Source organism: Scatophagus argus, chromosome 8 (assembly GCF_020382885.2).
Source record: "Scatophagus argus isolate fScaArg1 chromosome 8, fScaArg1.pri, whole genome shotgun sequence".
Lineage (NCBI taxonomy): Eukaryota > Metazoa > Chordata > Actinopteri > Scatophagidae > Scatophagus > Scatophagus argus.
In genome coordinates this window covers 25,954,114-25,972,694 of record NC_058500.1, presented here as the reverse complement: position 1 = coordinate 25,972,694, position 18,581 = coordinate 25,954,114, and the positions used below count along the sequence as shown (strand labels likewise).

General features: G+C 40.5%; 1 protein-coding gene across 1 annotated transcript; it reads right to left on the bottom strand.

Annotated features, from left to right (window-relative positions):
• Positions 1–1,008: 1,008 nt before the first annotated feature.
• On the bottom strand, positions 1,009–18,040 carry mthfr (methylenetetrahydrofolate reductase (NAD(P)H)). The gene is made up of 12 exons (XM_046396966.1): positions 17,156–18,040; positions 16,573–16,834; positions 16,115–16,353; positions 9,515–9,625; positions 9,228–9,421; positions 7,368–7,618; positions 6,049–6,183; positions 5,680–5,860; positions 4,418–4,600; positions 4,223–4,324; positions 4,016–4,135; positions 1,009–2,768 (listed from the first exon to the last, which is right to left on the bottom strand). Exons 2-12 carry the CDS (start codon positions 16,818–16,820, stop codon positions 2,547–2,549), a joined length of 1,986 nt encoding a protein of 661 aa, XP_046252922.1. The 5' UTR covers positions 16,821–16,834; positions 17,156–18,040; the 3' UTR covers positions 1,009–2,546.
• Between the last annotated feature and the right edge of the window lie 541 nt (positions 18,041–18,581).

Here is an 18,581-nt window from a genome sequence, read left to right as displayed (position 1 = left end):
AATATACACTGTGATAATGAGCACAGTACAGTAGTGAATTCCTGGGGCAAACAAAATGGCCTGCATCCTATGATTAAGAATTCCACTGCCATAGAAGAGTGTGTGGGGACTAAAACAGAGTTCTTGCACTATTCCATGTTGATGTAGATACACAAACCGCCACCATAAGTCTTAACGCTAAGAGTTCCTTTTCTGTCTGCACAGAACAGGTCTAGTTCTAACAAGTGGTTAACCTCACCCCATCCTTGCTTGTAAATGACTGAGCCTTTTGAAGATGCCCCTTTCATAGTCATGATACTGTCAACTCCTCCTAGATAACTTATTTACTTGTATGACATTTTTTGACATTCCACAGTTGTTTTTTTTGTTGACCCTGTCCCAACTTCTTTGAAATATGTTGCTGGCAGGGTGGTACAGTGGTGCGGTGGTCAGCACTGTCGCTTCACAGCAAGAGGGTTCAAGGATCAAATCCTGGTCTGGGCCCTTCTGTGCGGAGTTGTGCGAGTGTGTGAGAATGTGTGATTGTGTGTTGGCCCTGCGATTGACTGGTGACCAGTCCTCTCGCCCTTGTCAACTGGGATAGGCTCCAGCCCCAACATGACTCTGATGGATAAGTGGTATAGAAAATAGATGAATGGATGTTTCTGACATCAAATTCAAAATAAGCATATTTTTACAAGAATTAATTACAACATTAAAGATATTTGTTTTTGTACTGTTTTCAAGGGAGTATGTCCTACACTTTTGCCACTACTTGCTGCTAATTAGGCTGTTTAGATTTGGAAAAAATGATACTCAGTCTTTACCAATATTTATGTCATGATGCATTTCTTACTGTGTCCATATTTCTAGTGTCCACCACTTCCAATAAGTTTTCCAAACAGTTCCACAACAGATTAAATTTTAAAATTTATTCTCAGAATGTTTTTTTCCCAAAAAATGTCCCTCATTCTCTGTAGTTTGTTCCGCATTTACCTATATCATAGTTTAATACTGATACATTAACTGTTCACATTTAAAACACAAGTTTATTCCAATGCTCCACACAAAGGTATGCAAAATATATGTTGACTCCAGATGATGATGACCTGCAGTGCAAACTGTATTACCTAATGTCGACAAGCAGGAATTATAATGATACAATATTAGAAAACTTACAACAAAAATTTACAATAGCAAAAAAAGGTTATGAGTTATGTGAGGCTGTTACAAACGGAAAATGGACAATAAATGTACATTTTTTTCCTTTCATTTCTAGCTGCTGACAAATATCAGTCCAAATACTATTCATATGGTTGTTTATTTATCTAGATATCCACAGAAAGACAGCAGCCATACTGGCATGATTAACAGAATTCTTTTGAATGATCTGAAACAAGGCCAGAGGTCATGGCTGAAGCTGAAACAATTGCTGCCTCCAAGGTCTATTAAAATGGCAAAGTACAATGACATGTCACTTCAAGTCAGAATCAGAATTATCTTATGATGTTTTCCAAATAAAGCAGCTCATTACTATACTCTTTAATGGACATGACAACAGATGTTGTTTTTAAGATTGTCCTAATGGAAAAAACAAATGGAGCAGCAGAGTGGCAGTACTTTTCGTCACTGACCTTGCTAAGGGAGCATCCTGACTGCACCTTCTACATTGTGAGACTATGAAATCTTGTAGGTTTTCATCTGGGAAATGGACATGATATTTCCACATATACCCAGTATGAACCCAACTACTGAAAGGACTGCAGTGACATTTTGGGCATTCATGGTCATCTGGGTATGAATCCTTAGGACACCGATGATTTCCTGACTTTTTCTCTAGTGTTTGCAGCAGGTTGACATGGAATCACATACTACATTTTTTTATTCAAAATGTTATTTTGCCAAAAGGCAGTAAGTTTTCAACCATATTTTAAATGAAACGTCTCAATAACTATTGTTGATTGTCATGAGATGGGGTTGGGACATTCATTAAGATACACTATACAGACAAAAGCATTGGGCCAACGCTGGCACAACGTTATCTTTAACTACCAAATTCTGATCAGCTCATCCTTGAGTCCAAATGGACATTTGCGCCAGATGGAAAGAGATTCCCCTTAGGCACTATATAGACAAAAGTATTGGGGCACCTGGCCATGACACCAACAGGGGCTATAATGACATCACATCACAAGATTTTGTGTTTCTGTGGGAATCTGTGCTCATTCATGCAGTCTGGCTCGCAATCTCTGTTCCGGTTCATTCCAAAAGTGTTCAGTGGGGTAAAAGTCACCTTTAAAAGAATGAGTGAAGTTAGTTGTAATTTAGAGTGCTACAGAGAATGAAGCACCTAATCAGGTAAAAAAAAAAAAAAAAAAAAAAAAAAACTTTTGTAAAAACATCTGGATATGGCTTATAAGACTTTCCAGAATTTCATTCACCTAAATGTTAAAAACGTCTTTGAAAACACTGAAGTACACTTCTTACTCAAGCACTGTGTTAAGATTTTTTAGACAATGCATAAAATGTCAATAGTTACAGTGTTCTTTCTTTCCCCAAAAATGATTTTATTCAGCAACTGCTCCATCATGGAGCAGCTCTGGAGGTGCATCAATCAACTCAAACATATCATCAATGACCTGCCACAGACAGTTCTCCAGAGGAAAGTCATTATCCACCAGATTTACAAGGAAGTAGTTGTCATGGATATATTTGATGATCATCCGTGAAGGAGACTCGTCTTCATAGAGTTTGGCCCATTGCTCGATCCACAAGGCGAAGGCCTCATCCTGAGGAAAACATGGGGGGCACATTTGGTGAGGGCAACATCTAGTAGGCTAACTCAATGTGCTCCTTCATTTTATTACTTGCTTTTAAAAAAAAATAAAAAAAAATAAAAAAAAAAATCACATTTTTCATCCACATGTCCTTCTCTCACAAGACAGAATACTTTCTGTAATAAAGTAAAGTAACATACTAAATTTGTATTGCTCTTAGAACCTCTGATATAATGAATAACTCGAGTTACCAAAACATGTATGGACATTACCTGCTTAATTGTGATATATAAATTCAACTACAACATTTCAAATCTAACATCAGATTCTTATATTAAATACTTGTATTTATTTAATTCAACGTGAGAGTGTATTCTTTGAGAGATACACTATATTGCCAAAAGTATTCACTCACCCATCCAAATAATTGATTTCAGGTGTTCCAATCACTTCCATGGCCAAAGGTGTATAAAATCAAGCACCTAGGCATGCAGACTGCTTCTATTTGTGAAGTTCAGTCGTGAAATCTCCACGCTACTATATATTCCCCAGTGTGGGGCTGTTTTTCAGGAGCTGGGCTTGGCCCATTAGTTCCAATGAAAGGAACTCTGAATGCTTCAGCAAACCAAGAGGTTTTGGACAATTACATGCTCCCAACTTTGTGGGAACAGTTTGGGGATGGCCCTTTCCTGTTCCAACATGACTGCGCACCAGTACACAAAGCAAGGTCCATAAAGACATGGATGAGCGAGATTGGTGTGAAAGAACTCGACTGGCCTGAGTCCTGACCTCAACCTGAAAGCACACCTTTGGGATGAATGCGAGCGAAGACTGCGAGCCAGGCCTTCTCGTCCAACATTAGCGTCTGACCTCACAAATGCGCTTCTGGAAGAATGGTCAAAAATTCCCATACACACACTCCTAAACCTTGCGGAAAGCCATCCCAAATGAGTTGAAGCTGTTATAGCTGCAAAGGGTTAAACCCTATGGATTAAGAATGGCATTTCACTTAAGATCATATGCGTGTAAGGGAAGATGAGCAAATACTTTTGGCAATATAGTGTATGTTTGTACAATGTATTCAAATGTAAATGTAAATATAATATTTCTCTTCTTGAGATACAGTAGCAGTACCATCTTAAAGACCAGTGGTTCTCAAACATTTTCTGTCATGTCACCAAAAAAGGACCCTGAAAAACGTCACTGGCACAAGGCTGAACGTTCCTGAATTTTTGGTCATTAGCAGGTCTCTGTCTTACCTTCCAAAACATAAAGCTGACTGGGTCAACCACAGTAGGCTGAACAATCTCCCTGCCAGGAAAGATCCCCCATGTTACAGCGTTAGGCTGCATGTCAGGGGCATTTGTCAGGTTATGGCCCTGCACACAAAATATAATTGTGATATACTGATCATATATACTCACATGCAAACCACAGAATAACACATGCTTTATGTTCAAACTTACATGTACATTAACAATATGGTAGTTGACACGGGGCTCATACTTCTTCAGTACTTTGAGCAGAGCTGTCACGTTTTCACTGGAGGTGAAGAACTCCAGATAGGCCTGTTGGATTTTAAACAAAACAATGAAAACCCACCCCCAACCCACTCCTAACTACGTATCTAAAAGCAAAACAAGACCAAAATGGGTTCCTACCTTCTGAAAGACGTAGCCTCCTGCAGGTCCCCAACCCACTATAGGGTCTGTGGAAGGTTTGCCATTGATATTGGGCTGGGAATTGATGGTGAGCACTCCTCGCCTGTTTACCTTCCCAAGCTTGTCTTTCAACAGGTTGGTCTCTGGGGCTAGAGGCTCATCATTCCATGGCAAACACATCACCTAGCAGAAGAGGGATTATTAGCCTGTGAAGATCATGGTATTCTGTCTTACATTTGATGACAGTTAATGCTTCACAAGAATGGGGTTCACACTTTGGGAAACACTCTTTTTGCTGTGAGTGAGATGAGACTAGTCTCATGTCTGAGTGTTTACAACAGAGCTTAGTCAGGATGTTGTCAGCCTAGCTTAGCATAAAGACTGGAAGCAAGAGAAAACAGCTAGCCTGGCTTTGTCCAAAAATGTTGAGACTGTAAATGTAACAAAAATGTAAGACTGCTTACCAAAAAAGTGTTTGAGACAATTTCAAGTTGAATCTGGTTAACCAGTCACAGTGCTGATCACAGATTAGCAAATTAAATTGTTCCATGAAACAAGTTAGCTGGATGAGAAATAACAACATAATGTCTAGATTAGTTTAAGCACACCTGAAGAACAGACTCACTTGGAACACACTTTTACATCAAGAAGTGAGATCAACTGCTAACAACACATCAGATCAATGAGATCATCAACTTGACATCAGGCTGATTCTATAAAGTGTCTTAAACATGACTTTTGTAAAGGTTCTGAGGTGTGAAATTTTCCTTTTCCTTCTTCCAGTTATAAGGACACAGAAGAACCCCACAAGTAAAAACATATACTGTGTAAAGGCTTTCCTATAAGCCGATTGCTGTTGCCGGGCCAGCGTATAACTGACGCGCGCCACTGGCTTTCCTTTACATATCAGACACGAAATGGCTACAAGTGATTTCCAATCACCGTGATTTCTTGCTTCTTTTATTTACAACAATAACGTTCAGTTTAACACATACTGCATTTTACTCCTTTTCCGCCATGACCACAGTCAAAAAACTTTATGCTTCCCCAGGCAACAATACCTGTAGCCCCTCCTAACCTTCTGGTTTATAAATACTTCCGTTGCCCTTTACCCGCAAATGCCACCCAGTGTTCAAAATGTGCATTACATCATTGCAGGAACACAAAAACGAGAAAACAGGCTCTTACATACTGTCAACTGTTTCATGTAAGGAAAGTTACAAGTCATCAGTGTTGTAGAAGTAGCATTCACTGTTGTCTACCTTCTGTCCACTGCAGTTTGGCTGGGCTGTGATGTAGCAGGTGAAGACCTCAAAGACGCTCTCTTCATTCATCAGCTCCTCACCCCACATTTGTAGCAGTGCGTCTTTGGATGACTTGCTCTTCAAGTAGAACAGGTAGTAGTCGTTTAACTCACCAAAAGCTGGAGATGAAGAGTTTCCCCTGAAGATATCAGCACGTTAAGTTGTTTGACAGTGGACAGATTCAAATTAATTTCTATATTAATCCAAAATAATCAAACAAAATTGTTGACAATAATAGAACATTTATTCACTAAATAAAGTGTATTAATCAGGGTATTGGCATCAAGTTTTGTCATACAAAATCTTTTCATGTGTAACTGAGCTCACCATCTGCCGTTGGGGAACTCGTCCCAGTCCTGGGTTCTGTAGATGTAGCTCTTGGGCCTAGATGCCCAGAAGATGGGTCGAACATCTTCTACCTTCCGTTTGGGATGGGCACTCACTGCCCAGGGAAGAGGTCGTCTGGCAAAATAAACAAACTCTGAAACTCTATTTTGACTCACAAACAAATAACAATTTCAATTCAATTCTTTTTTTCAGTTTCAATTCAATTTACTCATGACACTTTACAGAACAGGTCTAGACCATGCTCTTTAATTTAGTTTTTAATAAAGACAAACCCAACATTCCCATGTGGGCAAGTACTTGTCAACAGCAGCAAGGAAAAACTCTCTTTTAGAAGGTCACAAACTGACAAAATCAGAATAAGAATTCCTTTATTTATCCCCGAGGGGAAACTGTTTAATAAAAAACAGTAGTAGTAGTAGTATCGACGCATGCGCACTGTGAAATATCAAAATATGAAGAGACTGGTCCACAAAACAGACTGAATCAGCTCAGGCTGTGTCTGAGATCCTAACACTTATGATCCTGGAAAAACCCACCAATATGAGTTTGTGCATGTCAGAGGCAGGATTTGTAACAGACAACCAATCATATATAACATTCAGGATCTAAAGCAACATACACTACATAGACAAAAGTATTGGGGCTGACTGTTACACCAACAGAAACTTTGATGACCTTGCATTCTAAATACATCCATTCTTTCACAAATGTTTGAAGCAATCTGCATGCCTAGGTGCTCGATTTTATACACTGTTGGCCATGGAAATTATTGGAACACCTAAATTCAATTATTTGGATGGGTGAGTGAATACTTTAAGCTATATAGTGTATATTGCAACACAGGCATTGCTTTAAAGGAGGAAGTAACTGATAGACCTGGGAGCAGCTGGGAAAATTGTTTTTACTCTGTGCACTTCACTCAACCTGAATAACTTTGACTATAATAAAGTAAAAACTATAAAAAGCTGACTAAAAAGAGAACAGCAATAGATCATGGCAACATTAGTCTGCATTATCCAAAGAAGAAGAAACTGTTGCTATTGTCACTACCACGGTGTTTGCATACTGTTATATTTCTCCCATAAGTGGTATGCAAATCACATACAGTACTATTGGTTCATATCCAGGTTTCAGACATTTTAAAAAGTCTCTTTTCATTTAGCATGTAAACAGAACGTTGCTTTTCCCTTCTTTATTTCTATCCACTACTAGAACATCTGACAGAGATATGAACAGAACATTACTGACTGACAGAAACTTATTTTACAGAATATTAAGCAGACAGAGGGATTACTGACCTGGGATCTTCAATCCACAGGCCCAGCTGTCGGAGCACCTCCATGGTGGCAACTTCTCGATTCAGTGTATAGAAATGGAGGCCTGGTACCTTGCCACTATCCAGCAGCACACGGCACATCTCCACCGCATGTTGGATTCCATAGTTACGGATAGCAGCATCATTGTCTTTGATCGGCTCGATGACTTTGGTGATCTCCTCTGGTACTTCGAGCTTTGATAGCTTGACAAGCTGACGCAGAGACTGGTAACCCTAGAGTTGTAAGGATTAATATATAAGTTTAGCCTGGTGAGTGGTCAGTTTGAAATATTTTTAATAATAGACTCAAGCAGAGCAGATGTCTTACCACAAACTTTCAGGTTACTCATGCACAAGTGAAATCCTGTGGTGTTGGCCAAAAATCTGTTTCTTGATATTTGAGAGTATGGTTTCCTCTTATTCACCAGTCAACATATATCAAACCCTGAAAAGTCCATTAAAACTTATCCAAAGTAGCACTTGAGAACAACTAAAACAAATGTCCTGCTTATACCTGACATACGTACATGTTGGGTGAGCCAATCACAAGTGGACAACTTTAAGTATATGGGTATTAATGCACTCAAGACGCACTGAGATCCAAGCACTCTGGTGACATTCAGAGGTGGCCTGGGCTGCATGTAACCACAACCTTTTAACAGTACTCAAACTGAAAGTCTTTAGATTGTAATGGTTGACCGACTGATCGCCCTCCCGCCCCCAAAAAAGAAAATAACCATCTCACAGGTAAGTATATCACTTTTAACACTTTCAATAATGCACAGCACTAGAAGCAAACAGATGTGTTTCAGCTCTAGCTTCAAGTCCCTAGCTTTCTCCAGCATTATTAATTGAAGGGAGATTTCTCATACTCACAAAACACGCTGTCTGATTTCCAATTATGGGTTCTGAGCACTTTTACCTGCCATGAAAAGCACCAGATTTTTGTGAACATGCACTTTGTTTCAACCGATTTCACTAATGAAATAATAACTGCAAGATAACCAGACTCACTGAGTTCAGAGAAACATGAAAACTTTTTGAAATGCTGTAGATGACAAATTATTTTGGCCTTTTTGTAAATTCACTGAAAGGGGTGTGACGCTTAGCTGTCTTAGGTGCATGATGCAGTGCAGTTAAGAATTAACTTAAAGAAGAAGAAAAGCAAACTGCCACGTCTACAAATTGCGGAGACAACATAAGGTCTGAGCACAGGACAAGATCAACTGTCATATAATAGGAAAAGTAAACGATCGTTAGTACATTGTTTAGAAAGAGCTACTTTACAAGTAGATAAAATACGACAGCAGATGCCCATGCTGTTTGTTATACACACCACATTTGTCTTTGCAGAATGCCAGCCTGCTATCTAAAATTCCCACACCGGGGCACTACTGTGGTTTTGTTCAGGTTAAAAGAAATGCAGGCTTTGTTGCAGCGGTATTGTACAATCTCTGTGCCTTGGACCAGCATGAGTGACAGTTCTCTCTACTGTTAGAAGCAATGAGGTCTTTGGCTGCAAGACACTCTCAGATATGGAAGCTTGGTGCTCATTATTTATGTGGTACAGCATAGTGCTAGCACAACTACTCAACTGATTTATACAATTTACATTAGATTTGTTGCATTTCTGGAGGAAATGTTCTCAAGCTGAGTTATGTTAAGTACATTTTTACCTCAGACTGCTAGCTAGGAAAACAGTTAGAGGTGTGTGTCTGTGTGCAAATAACTTACTGATCTACATGCTACATGCTGAAGACTGGTCAAAAATATAGATAGTTAACAACTGAACCCTTAGCTTCCTTAATAAGAACAGTATTCCATACCTATAAGCAGAAGTTACCTGAATGGGGAAAATTCCTGGTAGGATGGGACATGTGATACCAATTGCCCTGCAGTCATCCAGAAACTTAAGGAAAGTGTCTGCCCTGAAGAACAGTTGAGTAATGACAAAGTCTGCTCCAGCATCCACCTTCTCCTTCAGGTGCCTGAGATCGTCCTCATAGCTTTCTGCCTCAGGGTGGCCTGTGGGGTATCCTGGGCACACAAACATATTTAGTATAACGACTCATACTTCAAAAGAAGTTCCACTTAAACTGACTGTTACAGATGTGCAGGAAAAAAACATACCAGCAACACAGATGTCAAAGTAATTATCAAACTCTGATCGGATATGTTTAACAAGGTCAATGGCATAGTTGAAGCCTCCCTCCTCTTCCTCCCAGTCTGCTCCCACTGGGTCTGTGGAGAGATCACAATAATTATACCTAATTACATTTCCTACGTAGTTACTGCTTTCATTTTCCCCTTTAAAGTTTTTGCATTATACTGTGCAACACAATATAATACTAATCTTTGTGTATCCATTTCAAATTAAAGGCCTTTCAGCAACTCCGTGGACAGAAATCCTCAATTTCTTAACAAGGCTTTTATTGTGAAATACTTGCAGGAACAATGACTTGCAATATACCCATTCATACTTGAAAAGTAGCTTCTGTTATCTTTTTCAAGTTATTTTGATGTTAAATTTTGGATGAGAGAAAGTTCACCAGGTTCCTGTGAAAAACAAAAACATGATGTGTCACAGCTGTCCTTATGGACAGTGATGCAACTACATTCATTTATGACCTCAATGGGAGTGGCTTCTGAAAAGTGGTCTGATCTGGTGTGACCTCACACTGGCCCAACATTATCTTTAACTACCAAATTCTAATCAGTTCAACCTTGAGTCCAAAAATGGCCATTTGCGACAGGTGCAATGAGATTCCACTCAGGCGTTATTGAGATATGCACTATATAGACAAAAGTATTAGGGCACCTGACTATTACACCAATAGGGGATTTAATGATATCGCATTCTAAATACATAGACAGCTTTGAAGCTATAACAGCTTCCACCCAGTGTTTGTGTAAGTACTCTCACTGTGACAAGGGAAAGTTTTGAAGCCATAAAAAGTACAATATTTTGGGTGCTGTTTGTAAACATGCAATTCAATGTTGGCCACTCTTGTGCAGCAGTTGATCAATGATCAAGAGGGACAAACACAAAGACAGAGAGTGGCAGAACAAACAAAGCAGCAAAATCAATAAAACATTCTTTTCTGGTTATTTCACAGCACAAATGTCAAATCAGTTCTCCCTAAGTTTCACCAGCATGTGGACTTTCCAACAAGAGGGGTGAACGTGCTCGACCTTGTTTACCCAAACATGCTGCTCCCCGCCCCCACCTCAGACCACACCTCTGTTATGCTAATCCCTGCATACAGACCACTTGTCAAACGTGCCAAACAGGATCTTGTTCATTTCGTTCATTCTGTTATAATAACAATAACAATAACAATTAAAAAACTTGTAGGCCATATCATATCATCATGCAAATATAACCTGGCATATTCAAAATATATAATACATTATATATAAAAATGTTGACATCAATTTATGGAGATATATGACTACAAAGCCCTGGCTAATGTGTCACAGCTACCTGCCAATCAAGCACCATGCGCATCAAATCTGGCTTGGTGCCATATTGTTGACAGGAAGCTTGCTCGCAGGATTAATGGACTAAGGAGTAAGCATAGGCAATTTTAAAGACACAAGAACCCCTACAAGATACAAGACAGGTTTATTTGTCACACACACAATCATACACGGTACAATGTGCAGTGAAATTCTTTTTGTCCCTGCTACCAAAAAATAGGTAAGTAAAATAGAATGAGTAAAATTAAATATTAGAAAATAGAAACCTTATAAAAATAATAAAAGTAAAAATGTGAAAATGTGCAGTATTTACATCTAGTGCAGGTGGGTAGTGCATAGTCCCTGAAAGAAGAGTAACAGTGGTCCAGAGTCCTCTCTCCTCTGGTGGGGCAGTCGATGTGTTTAAACTCCGGTATCACCTTCCTCAGGTTAGCACGGTTAAAGTCCCCGGCCACGATGAGGGCTGCATCAGGCTGGTTAGCTTGATAGGTGGATATAGCCTCATGTAGCTCGGTGAGAGCACTGTCCGTGTTCGCCTGACATGGGATGTATTTACCAGACTTGCCTGTCCTGTCCCTGCAGTGAACTGAGAAGAACTCCACTGGTTGAACAGCATGGTCTGGAGTCAGGGGGGTCAGCCATGTCTCAGTGAGGCAGATGACGTTACAGTCCCGTATATCCCTCTGGAACTTTATTCTGGCCCTGAATTCATCAAGTTTGTTTTCCAGTGACTGGACATTGGCGAGTAGGATGCCGGGATTAAGTTGATAGGAGCACAGTTTGAGTACTGTGCTCCAAGGTTAAGTAGGGTCTGTCTGTCGTATGTGTTACGACCTACTACGGGAAGTTAAAAATAACGCTAAAAATGACAATATACAAACAAATCTCGGGAGCGGGTACGGCAGCAGCCGACCTCACCAGCGCCATCTTGGTTTAGCACTTCTGTAAAAGTTATCTTTGCAGCCTTGCAGTTCAAATGCAAAACTTCACAACTTGTGAGGGCAGTTGTGCACGGATTAATCAAGTCATTACACTTCGGTAGGTGAATTTACATGGCTACTTCATTTAGCCTACTGGTAATTTAATTACAGTGGTATGAAAAAGTTTGGGCACCCCTGATCATTTTCAGGATTTTCCTTTATAAATCATTGGTTGTTCGGATCAGCAATTTCAGTTAAATATATCATATAGCAGACAAACACAGTGATATTTCAGAAGTGAAATGAAGTTTATAGGATTAACAGAAAGTGTGCAACAATTACTTAAACAACATTAGGCAGGTGCATAAATTTGGGCACCCTTGTTGTTTTATTGATTTGAGTACCTTTAGCACTAATTATTGGAACACAAAGTTTGTTTGGTAAGCTCATTGACCCTTGACCTACATACACAGGTGAATCCGATCATGAGAAAGGGTATTTCAGGTGGCCAGTAGCAAGTTGTTCTCCCTTTTGCATCTTCTCTGAGGAGTGGCAACATGGGAGCCTCAAAACAACTCTCAAATGACCTGAAAACAAAGATTGTCCAACATCATGGTTTAGGGCAAGGATACAAAAAGCTGGCTCAGAGATTTAAGCTGTCAGTTTCCACTGTGAGGAACATAGTGAGGAAATGGAAGACCACAGACACAGTCCTAGTTAAGGCCCGGAGTGGCAGGCCAAGAAAAATCTCTGATAAGCAGAGGCGAGGAATGGTGAGAACGGTCAAACTCAACCCACAGACCAGCTCCAAAGACCTACAACATGATCTTGCTGCAGATGGTGTCACTGTGCATCGTTCAACTATTCAGCGCACTTTGCACAAGGAGATGCTGTATGGGAGAGTAATGCGGCGGAAGCCTTTTCTACGCACATGCCACAAACAGAGTCGCTTGAGGTATGCTAAAGCACATTTGGACAAGCCAGCTTCCTTTTGGAATAAGGTGCTGTGGACTGATGAATGTAAAATTGAGTTATTTGGACATAACAAGGGGCGGTATGCATGGCGGAAGAAGAACACAGCATTCCAAGACAAACACTTGCTACCCACAGTAAAATTTGGTGGTGGTTCCATCATGCTGTGGGGCTGTGTGGCCAGTGCAGGTACTGGCAATCTTGTAAAAGTTGAAGGTCGCATGGATTCCAGTCAGTATCAGCAGATTCTTGCCAACAATGTTCAAGAATCAGTGACAAAGTTGAAGTTGCGCCGGGGCTGGATACTTCAACAAGACAACGACCCCAAACACTGCTCAAACTCTACAAAGGCATTCATGCAGAGGAACAACTACAACGTTCTGGAATGGCCATCTCAGTCCCCAGACCTGAACATTATTGAAAATCTGTGGTGTGATTTAAAGCGGGCTGTCCATGCTCGGAAACCATCAAACCTGACTGAACAGGAGATTTTTTGTAAAGAAGAATGGTCAAAAATACCTTCAACCAGACTCCAGACCCTCATTGGAAGCTATAGGAAGCGTTTAGAGGATGTTATTTCTGCAAAAGGAGGATCTACGAAATATTGATGTAATTTTTCTGTTGTGGTGCCCAAATTTATGCACCTGCCTAATGTTGGTTAAGTAATTATTGCACACTTTCTGTTAATCCTATAAACTTCATTTCACTTCTGAAATATCACTGTGTTTGTCTGCTATATGATATATTTAACTGAAATTGCTGATCCGAACAACCAATGATATATAAAGGAAAATCCTGAAAATGATCAGGGGTGCCCAAACTTTTTCATACCACTGTATGTATGAGATTTAGTTGACTTTGGCCTACCGGTTTGCAATCCCTATTTTAGGTAGGCTATCCCATGTCCCATATATATGTCCCATATGTCCCATAGAGAAGCAACTTTAGCCTCCGGAAATTGCCCATCAAAATGCGCGTTTGACTATTTATCCCTCTTTTAAGAGTGAAACAATCCAAATATCTCCATGTCAAAAGTAGCCTAGTAACAGCCTACATAATGCCTGTTTGTGGCTAAATAAAATGACCAGTAATAACAACACCAAATGTTTCAAATATCACTTTTATTAAACGTAATATTAGGCTGACTGGCTTCTAGCCTAAACATTACCCTAAAGAGGCCAATAAAGCTGTTTGCAAATATGAGCTGAGCTGCACTCAGAGTGGAGGGAGAAAAGGAGATAGAAGAGGGGCAGAGCGTGGATGTGAGCTAAACACTGAGCTGAGAAACAGAACAAAACTGGACTGTATTCATAGGCCCACTCTATTTTGTAAAGGCCTGCTTGATTAAAAATTTCTGGCTATGCCACTGTCCCCATCCCTGCTGCGGCCCCCCCAAAACAATTGTAGGGGAAACACTGATGTTCAGTGACCAGTTACATCACCAAACACATTGATGACGTGACGGTCTCCAAGTTCATCACCACACGCCCCAACCAGAAGCCATAGGTGCGTGTGCTACTTAAGATCAGAGTCTCAGCCTTCAGACATAGCTACAGGACAGCCCTTAGAACAGCAAGGGCCAAACTGTCCCAGGTCATCAGAGTGGCAAACAGCATGTACGACCACAAAATCCACAGCCACTTCCAGGACACTAGCCACACTTGGTGCATGTGGCAGGGTACCCAGGCCATCACTAACTACAGAACAACACCACCTGTCTGGGACAATGATGACAACACTCCTGGCAGAGTGCTCAGAGAATGCACAGCACAGCTAGCAGATGTCTTCACTGACATCTTTGACATCTCCCTGAGCAGTGCCATCGTTTCCATGTGCTTCAAAACCACAACCATCGTCCCATCAGACTTCAGTTCAGCATTCAACACAATCAATCCTCCACAAACAGACTCAAGAACTCGTTTGTCCCTGTGGCCATTCGACCCTACAACACATCTCTAGGTGTTCAGGGGTGACAATCCCAGCGACAGTCTGTGCCTGAGTCACATCTGGCGTAAAATCTGAGGACATTTTTCCACTATGCACCTTATCTTATATGTTTTGCACAATTAACCGCACTTTATAACTTGTGTTTTGGGAACACTGTAGGTTTTAGTATTTTGTTTAAGTTCACACAGTCAATCTGGTCGACCTGCTTTCTTTGCACTTTAATTCAATTCAATTTATTTTCAATTAAATTCAATTTTATTTATATTGCACCTTATACAATCAAAGTTGTCTCTAGGTGCTTTACAGAAACCCAGAGCCTGAACCTCCGAGCAAGCAGACAGTGGAAAGGAGAAACTCCCTTTTAACAGGAAGAAACCTTGAGCAGGACCCGGCTTGTAAGGGAGGACTATCCTGCTGATAGTTGGCTGGGTCTTTTCTGGAAATGCAGAGAATAAGAATTCATAGACAGAACTGCAATGAGTTGTGTTTGTTAAGCAACATTTTGCAGATACACAACATGACTGAACTGCTCAGCATCCACCTCTCACCCACCACCTCCACTGTCCTGGGCTGTCCTCTGGACTCAGTGGAGGTGGTGGTGAGAGGGGGCAGCTGGCTAAGCTATCAGGCATCCTGAACAACCCCATTCGACCTCTATATGACACCGTGCTCATATAGAGCACCGTGCCAAGTTGCTCCTTCAGTTACAGAGTGCTGCACCCTCAGCGTAGGAAGGAATGCTACCAAAGGTCCTTTGTCCTGACAGCAGTCAGAGTCTACAACAGCAGCGTATCCTTCCTGCTGCTGTGACTCTTCCTCTATGGCAGAACCACCTAAATGCTTAGGTCACCACTAATAAACCACCATTTTACTTACTCTTAACCTGTGCAATACCTCAGTTGTATATAATCCTTTCTACACCACTGTATATTTTATGTACTGTAAATAAAACCTTACATTTCTTTATTTTTTTAAATATAATCTTAACTTTTTTTATATACCTTTTCCAAACTGTTTGCATTGTCTTGTTCGTGTTGCTGTAATGACCAAATTTCCCCTCAGGGATCAATAAAGTCTCATCTTATCTTAAAAATTGTCATCTGAAAACAGCAGAAAATCATCATCATCATATCCACAGATATTTGTGGGACAATAAGGGACATCTTATCTTATCTTATCAGGTACATGTCTCCCTCATATGCGCTGTTATGATACAATTAATCAGTGACGAAGTGAAATTAAAACAGCACTTAAAGCTTCACTCACTGGACAGGCATGTGGAAAACCTATGGAGCATATATGTACTTATTTTTTTCACAATCGTTCCAACCACTCAGAATCACAAAGGAGTGCACTACATGTTGCTACCACTCGTGTTATTATCAATATAAACAAATGTTATCTGTCTTACCTCCCCTTAGTGCCATTATGTTCTTGAGGCCCAGGTGCTTTGCCTTGCCTAGGTAACCAGTAATCTTCTCTTTGGTTTGGTTGCAGCAGGTCAGGTGGAGGATGCTCTCCAGGCCACAATAGTTGACCGCTGTGCTGGCAATCATCATTGATGAGGTTTCCTTGTCTGAGCCGGGGTCCCCAGCTGGATGCCAGGTAATGTCAATGAACAGGGGCCCTCCAGAGCCCATACGGTCAAATCTAAAGAAAAAGTTATATGTTGAAAAGGAACAGTGCAGCTGTTGTTTGGTAACAATTGTATAGAATTCCTGAATTCCTGAGACCTAGTTATTTTTAAATGACAAACTACAGTTTTTAACTACTCTGAATCCTGTGACCAACCTTTATATGACTTAATTTGGTTTAAACTACATGTCATTTACGATATGGTCCAGTATGGTCTAGTTTGATTGTACATGCCTTGAGATCAGATTAACAGCTCCACTGGCTGTGCGGGGAGGAAAGAATTCCAGTGAGAACCAGTGGTCACCAGAATCCATCCTCCTTTGCATCTTGTCACGCAGCCTGTCCGACCGGTCTGCGTCCAGTACCGGCGTGGAACACCGGGAACTCTCCTTGGAGCTCTCCCCGCCGCTGTTGCTGGCTCCACTGGAGTCACTCTTGCATGACTGCAAACTACCGTCCCCTCGCTGAACCTGGTTCACCATGATTGTAACTTGTACTGAGACAAAGACGACACAAAACAAACGTTACTTTGTCAGCACAGGAAAAGGTCAAGAAAGTAAAAGCTTTTTGACAACGTACAACCACATACAGCATGATAATAATTCAAACGATTGCCAGTATAAATTCTCAGTAATGCAGGACCTGAGTCGAGCTTAAACATACATATTTACGGCCTTCTTGCCAGTGTTCTGTTGGTGTACACCAGAATTGACTATGGTTAGAAGCATTTTTCGACAATTAAGCATAAATAGTGAGAACACGGCCTCATGTAGAATCCACCAGGGAACCACGACCGGGCTCCCACACCATATCCTACCTGATAGTAGAGCAAAGTAGTGGCAAGCAGCCGCTCAGACCCCGCTACCACTCTAGCCTGAAAGACAACAGGCAAAGTTAGCCCGGTGGTACAACAACAAGCTAACAGTTAAACCCAGGAATGTTATTTTTACGTTGTGGAAAATAAAGCAAATGTGCTTATCTTACCTCCCTCAGAGTCAGTCGATGGTCACTTTGTCGCCAGAATGTTTCTCACCCAAGAAGGAACATTTGCTGCTACAGAAACGTACATTGGACACAGTACCGCGGTGACGCCATCTACATTCCTGAAACGTGCAGTCGCGCTATCGCCACTTACAGATCGGTTGTACGTTTACATCCCTCTATACGGTAAAGCTTGTGTTAGCGGACAAGGACGTCGTTGCATGCATTCATAGGCACCTCGTAAACTCTATAATATTTGATTAAAAGGCGACGAAGGTTTCTTAAAACGGTATTAATGTATATAAGTATTTTTTCTGACTTACGTTTGTCGATCTACCCATCTAGCTATCATTTTATTTAAAAAATCATATTGCTGTGAATAAACTGGAGCATTTTAATAAGTAGGTGCCAAACTGACACATATTAGACATGCATTGCCACATTTTAAAAATTCCGCAAAAAAATCCAAATAAAATTGTTTAATGAAACTCGAATGCACCATGGAGAGTTTACACACGCTTTACCGTAAAGAGTGATGTAAACCTGCGTTTGAGCGGGGTTGTTGACGTGACGGCAGTGACACACTGAATTGCCATCTGGATGGTGGTGTATTTAGTTAATAAATGAAAACTTACGTTTATATACAGCTGATGAAAGCAGCCTTTTTATAAACCTGAGGCTGACTGTAGATGCTGCGTTTGAGTTCGTCTGTTATGTATCTTTTGGTATTTGGATTTTGTCTTGATATTGAAAAATAAAAACGAGTTGTTATTTGATTTTCGTTTTAAAATACAAAAATTAAAATTGAAATACAAGGCATACTACTTTTTTGAGGGTCTGAAGGGGGTTCCAGAAATTTAAAAGACATTTTGATTTTCTTTCTCTACTTGGCGTAACAAAATACAAAAATCGCGAAGAGGCAGAAACGGAAAAAACATTTTTCGTATCCAGAGACAGGATGTTGTCATTGTTTTCTTCTTCTTGTATTTAATGGAGACCTGCTGCCTGTTAGCGACTGGAGCATTGTCGTCCCCTACTGCTCTTTATTTATAATGATCTCACGTCATTTACTACACGAGAGGCTGCAATTTCAAGATCTTCTTTTCTCTGTGGGATTAGAATCCTGTCATTATGGGATTAGAATCCTGCCATTATCTGAAACCAAAAGAAAACGTTTTACAACCTTGAAAGTCTTTGAAAATTTAAAACCTGAAATAAAGTTTTGCAAGTCTGAAAATAAGTTTTGAAACCTTGACAAGTAT

What these genes read in the sequence shown, in the direction of transcription:
- mthfr (XM_046396966.1), bottom strand. Translation starts at nt 16,820, where the DNA reads ATGGTGAACCAGGTTCAGCGAGGGGACGGTAGTTTGCAGTCATGCAAG. An exon ending in GCTGTTAATCTGATCTCAAG is followed by an intron (nt 16,354 to 16,572) that starts GCATGTACAATC and finishes CTTTTTCTTTAG; the next exon opens with ATTTGACCGTATGGGCTCTG. An exon ending in CTGTGGATTGAAGATCCCAG is followed by an intron (nt 6,184 to 7,367) that starts GTCAGTAATCCC and finishes TTATTTTGCCAG; the next exon opens with ACGACCTCTTCCCTGGGCAG.